The sequence below is a fragment of the Haliotis asinina genome, chromosome 8 (assembly GCF_037392515.1).
Source record: "Haliotis asinina isolate JCU_RB_2024 chromosome 8, JCU_Hal_asi_v2, whole genome shotgun sequence".
Classification (NCBI taxonomy): domain Eukaryota; kingdom Metazoa; phylum Mollusca; class Gastropoda; order Lepetellida; family Haliotidae; genus Haliotis; species Haliotis asinina.
The window spans coordinates 62,001,952-62,008,222 of NC_090287.1; the positions used below are offsets into that span (position 1 = coordinate 62,001,952).

The 6,271-nt window shown below is 42.9% G+C and overlaps 1 protein-coding gene across 1 annotated transcript; it reads left to right on the forward strand.

The window, feature by feature from the left end:
• The first annotated feature begins 221 nt into the window (after positions 1 to 221).
• On the forward strand, positions 222 to 4,350 carry LOC137293660 (uncharacterized). Its single transcript, XM_067824345.1, has 2 exons — positions 222 to 399; positions 2,918 to 4,350. Exons 1-2 carry the CDS (start codon positions 330 to 332, stop codon positions 3,538 to 3,540), a joined length of 693 nt encoding a protein of 230 aa, XP_067680446.1. The 5' UTR covers positions 222 to 329; the 3' UTR covers positions 3,541 to 4,350.
• Positions 4,351 to 6,271: the final 1,921 nt, after the last annotated feature.

The following is a 6,271-nucleotide window of genomic DNA, read 5'->3' on the forward strand; positions in this document are numbered from 1 at the left end:
ATGGTTCATGTTCCGTAAGACAGGCCTATCATCACATAGAAAGTGAGAAAGGTTCAAGATTTACGAGTCAGTCTAAACTATGTTATGCACTCCCAAATTGCACGTGCAGTTTACATAAACACAAGGCTTATGGTCTGGCTCTAACCGGGTTTACGTTTGGCGCCAACATCTGTGTTTCGCCTTCCCAGGATCCCCTGACAACGCTTTACGGACCCCCCTTCAAGAGCCCTTCCCACAAACACGGCAAATTAGTTTGGTTTTCACAGTTCTCGAGACACTAAGCAACAGTGAGGAATCTTCAAGTTAGCAAGTTTTTCTGTATCTCCACGATGAAGGACTTCCTCCTTGTCAGCATCGTCTTGACCGTGTACATTTTATCGGATTCAGTGGGACAATCAGGTAACACAATACTGTTAAATATTTCCTAATACTCAGAACACACTTACCACAGAGTACCTAATGTTCCTGACCTATTTCTGGAGTTGTTGTTTTTCGAAAATTCCTCAGAGGGTTCTCACAGTGGTGATCTACACTGATTTTTGTCAAACTTACTGATTGATTAGTCGAAACGTAGCATGTCGATGAAACTTCAGTATAAGTCTACATTACATTCATTAAATCAATGTTGTTTCATTTCTCGATGACTTTCATTTGAACAGAGACCACTAATTACTATATGGTCTATGATTTGAACAATGGAATTTCAAGCTTTCACAACGCTGTGTTACAGAATACTATTATTTCTTTTAGCAAAACAAACAAATTAGAGGAGAATATTTACTTGTATATTTTTTTCTTCACTGTGTCGTGGCATTGTTTGTAGTTTGATGGTCGCGTGTTTTCTCACTCACTCAAGCTGTGGGCTATTTTACACAGATAAGATGGTTCTGCATTGTTTCAGTAGCTGATAATTTCACATTGTAAGGGATTTATTGTTCTGTCTGTAGAAGTGTTGGCATATTCTGAGATGTTTACCAAACAGTCTCTACTTACAGGCTCGTCTTGTATTTATCGTCCAAGTGTGGGTGGGGGTAACTGGATCTACATTGCGTTATCGTTGCCGGGGGGCTGGGGATAAGAGGTGAAGCCTAGTACTCGAGTGTTTACATTGAGAGGGAGCCGGTGTAGTGTGGTGTTGAATGACGTAGACTTGCATGCAGCCGTGAAGATCGGGACAGATCCGCTGGGGAGAGGCGTTATCAGCTTGGGCAAATTATTGTTGACAACGCCACATCTGTTGTCTCTTTGTGGAATTTCGTGCATGATAGACTATTTTGCTTAGCCTGTGAACATATGTCATTTTGATAGAAACAAATAATTCCTTTAAAACTGAAAAGGAGCCTTAGTGAAATTAGACGTTTGGGCTTTAACCCGAAGAAATCTATTTCTACAAACACATTATTTTCCCTATGCGTTTATTTGTTACAATCAAAATTATACATTCAGAAATTAAGCGTTAGTCTACATTTAGAACTGTAAGATTGTAGGAGGATTTGGGCGGAAATATTGCGGTTCAGGGAATGTTAGCTAGACTCAGTGTTTGATGTAAGCCAACATTTCGTAGGCATGATCATCAAAATAGTTTAAACGGGCATAGCCTTTACAGAAATTCATTGCTGTTCCCTGTATACAGAACAAACATTACATGTCTTGGACTCTTGTGATGGCCATGACGTCAGGTGAGGATCGGGCATACATTGTTGGTAAAGACCTCAGGAACTCCAGTATTGGCCATCACGTCAGGTATTATGTTGTTGGTAAAGACCTCAGGAACTCCAGTACTGGCCATGACGTCAGGTATTATGTTGTAAGTAACGACCTCAAATACTCCAGTGTTGGTCATGACGTCAGGTATTATGTTGTAACTAACGACCTCAGATACCCCAGTGTTGGTCATGACATCAGGTATTATGTTGTTGGTAAAGACCTCAGGAACTCCAGTATTGGCCATCACGTCAGGTATTATGTTGTTGGTAAAGACCTCAGGAACTCCAGTACTGGCCATGACGTCAGGTATTATGTTGTAAGTAACGACCTCAGATACTCCAGTGTTGGTCATGACGTCAGGTATTATGTTGTAACTAACGACCTCAGATACTCCAGTGTTGGTCATGACGTCAGGTATTATGTTGTAACTAACGACCTCAGATACCCCAGTGTTGGTCATGACATCAGGTATTATGTTGTTGGTAAAGACCTCAGATACTCCAGTTTTGGCCATGACGTCAGGTAATATGTTGTTGGTAAAGACCTCAGATACTCCAGTGTTGGCCATGACGTCAGGTAATATGTTGTTGGTAAAGACCTCAGATACTCCAGTGTTGGTCATGACGTCAGGTATTATGTTGTTGGTAAATACCTCAGATACTCCAGTGTTGGTCATGACGTCAGGTAATATGTTGTTGGTAAAGACCTCAGATACTAGAGCGTTGGTCGTGACGTCAGGTATTATGTTGTTGGTAAAGACCTCAGATACTCCAGTGTTGGCCATGCCGTCAGGTATTATGTTGTTGGTAAAGACCTCAGATACTAGAGTGTTGGTCATGACGTCAGGTATTATGTTGTTGGTAAAGACCTCAGATACTCCAGTGTTGGTCATGACCAGAGATACTAGAGAATCGAACATCATCACGGGTATTAGAGTGTGGGCCATGACGAGCACTATTCCAATATAATTTTGATAGGAACAAATACTTCCTTTTACACTGAAAAGTATCCTGAGCCAATCTAATCCAGGGCTTTGACATTGCAAAACGGGCTGCGCGAAAGGAAAAATAATGTAGAAGAATGTGAGAGACCGACTGCCCTTCTCATGACCTAACCCTTTGTGGAGTCACCAATAACAAAATCTTAAACTGGGTACATTTTCGTTTTTAGGAAATTCTTTTGTGAAGAACATGTTTCTTGGTTGTTCCAGACAATGACAATGGTGCGGGGATACAGATGAGCTATACAATAGCCAACGGGGACAGCAACTCAGCGGATCCCCAACCAGCCGTCAACAGATCCTCAGGGGCCTACACGAATGTAGGGGTGTGGAGGGCGAGATACAGAGGGTCTCAACATGGGCGGGATAACACCGGCAGGGGAGACGCAATACGACGTCACCGTCTGCGTGTGCACCGGAGACGACGACCACGACTGAACCTCACGGCGTCAGCACATCCATATAATCACCGAAGCCGTCCACAACGTCTCGGAAACGTCCAAAGACGGGCTGAACAGCTTCGTAGACAGGGTGGAACACAACGTCTTGTGGCAACAGGGTCTCACACTCTGGTGACAGGAACCAGAACAAACACCGGGGGCGTGGACCCCTTCACGGCTCTGCAGAATGGACACAGACAAACTGGACCCTTCCAGAACAGACGGACAGCTTACGACTTCCTGAGCAATGGAGGAAACAGTTTCAGAGTCCGTAACGAGCACCAACGAGAACGCCGCGACGAGAACGCGCGAATGGCTTCCGTCATGTGTGGGGTGTTCGGCAAACAGTTCGTCCCCAGTGCGATTGGTGGCAGATGCGTTGATCCAGCCTAGATATCATGTATTATGAGTGCACACATATGTATATATAATTAGCATGCTGTTAAATGTGTACAGGCGGTGAGAGAACTCAAATAGATGAGGTTGAAGGACGTGACGATAGGAACGAAATATCTACACGCATAATATGTATATTTTGCTCAATACAGACCATGTTATTTAGACTACACGTGTTTATGGACAATAAATTCGCCTGTTGAATGTAACAGCTATTACTGAAGAACACATCTTAGCATCATAAAGTTTATTGGACATGTTGCTCAATTTATGGAGCGATATCTGATTTCCATTGTGTATTACTACATGTCACAGGTGTTAATTTTGTGCCGAAGCGACTCTAATCCAGGATCCTCACCACACTGACCTTGAAAATATGAAAGGAATGACTCTCGAACACAGACGGCTTTCAAACGTTTTATTGTGTGACAAGGTTTTGTCAACAGGCTATGTTGTACTGATGTTTTATGCATTAAGTATCTAATCTACGTTGAGTAAATCTATGTAAATACAAAGTTTAGAACCACCCAGTCGTGACAGATAGACCAGTAATATGAACTTTCTCTAGTGGTATACAAACATGTAATGGTCTGAAGAGAAACTGATCTACGTGTTGTGACGTTAGGGTGCAGTTTGCTCATGGTGGTAGTACTTGCATCTAAATGTTTTAACGTGTAAATAATAACATGTACTCTCCTGCATTGCTGAGTTAGGTAAATTTACTTGTTTTTTATTTCGTCGTTCGGTTGACATAGTTACAACGTATTCATACTAAATATACCTCATTATTAAAACATTTACACTGACCGCCATTTTGCGTTATATGTGTATTGGGATTCTCCTTCATTTAATCTCCACGAAAGAAACAAGCTGGTATATCTGTGATATGTTTGGATGCGTTTGATAAGAAAAATGTTTATGGGAGTGTTGTTTTACGCCGCTTGTAGCAATACTACAGCAATACAGCGGAGTACATCAGAAATGGGCTTCACACATTTCCAATGTAGGAACTCGCACCCCAGTCTTCGTGTATCGAAGCCCCCACAGCCACCACAGCCCCCACAGCCCCCTAAACGAATATGTACAATTGTGTCCCCGAGACTATCGATTGGGAAACGAATAAATGTAAAATTAATTGCGTTCTCCTTGGATTCAGCCATATACTTATTTAGACTTCATGAAGAATGCGTTAGAGCGTAGTGCTTACGAGGGTAACTGTTGTTTCCCATTTGGATTACAGATTCGTTTGAGGATCTGAGTAAATGCGCTATACTTTCCATCATATCCGACATTCTCACGCTGATCTTAATTCGGCGACACAGCGAGAAAAAAAGTAATCAACAGCTACCAAGTTTTCAAGTACACAAGCTGTGACATGGTTGACTGTTAGGGACTTCAGTATACAAGCCCATACAGCCAGTCGGATGCCATATCGACTGGCATAGTTCCAGTAGCTTTTTCAATGACGCCTTGTCACAAGAAAGCAGCAGGAGACAGGATTCCACCAGTTGTTCGTTGATTGCACTTCGTCTGCTCTCTGAAGCAACGCTTCATTTGATTTATAGGTGCTAGTCAAAACGACTTGTGGATAGACATCTTTAACGTAAGAAATAAGCGAGGGAAAGTTTCTTTATCAAATCATAGGGCGTATCAAGTATTTCACTAGGAATGAGACAGTGAGTTTGGTTTTACGCCGACGTTAGTCGGGGATCGCATCCGGGTCTGTGGCCTTCGCTCGTGAAAGTAGTCAAGTTTGATTAAGAGCCACAAATACCCATATCAAACCTCCATCTGATTTTCTCCTCTCTTGCAACATACGTATTGTCGATCTCTTCTTCTGACACACTGAGGTACTGAGACACGGCACTAGACACGTCTTCAACAAGACAAGATTCTCTACTAGCCTTCAGATGGCCAGGTCGCTGAGTAGGTGGATACACGACACAGCTGGATGTGGCCGTGACATACAAGCAAATGAATAAACACTGAGACACTGTGTTTCATGACGCTGATCACAAAGGTAAGTCCACATTTATCCACATAATCATGATAATACAAATAAAGAACCCATAACGAATGGAATCAAACATAAATCTATCCAAGCCATGGTCCCCGATCCACAAACATTCATAGCGCTGCGTCATCCGTAAATCTATGATAAAACATAAAGTTACGACAGGTCGTAAGTTATGAACGCTTTGAGGATCTATACACACTATTTCCCACTGGAGCAGACGTCTGGTACACCACGTTGGATTCCAATCATTCTGAACTGTTACGTGTACCAGTCCATAAATACACGAGACACATTGTCTTCCTTGTATCCTTGGGTGTGGTTTGGGACCAACTTGCACAAAGCATGCTCAGCCAGCTGACCACTGCCTTCCCATACCTACCGCCAAGTGAAGATCTTCAGCAACCCATGCTTGTCGTTGTAGGTGACCAAGAGGATCGGGTAGGTCTGGCTCTTTTACTCGGTTGACACGTCATCACACCGCAATTGTTCAGATCCATGCACACCGATGTTGATCACTGGATTGCCAGGTCCAGACACGATTACTTACAGACCGTCGACATAAAACTAGAATATGGCTGAGTGCGGCCTAAAACAACCAACAAACCTACTTCCAAGTTGGCTGCCCTTGGGCAACTGGCCAAAGGACGGTGGGGGCCGCTATACAAGCAGAACATCATTTCGACAAGTAAAAACAAGCAAAGGTCCTGTTGT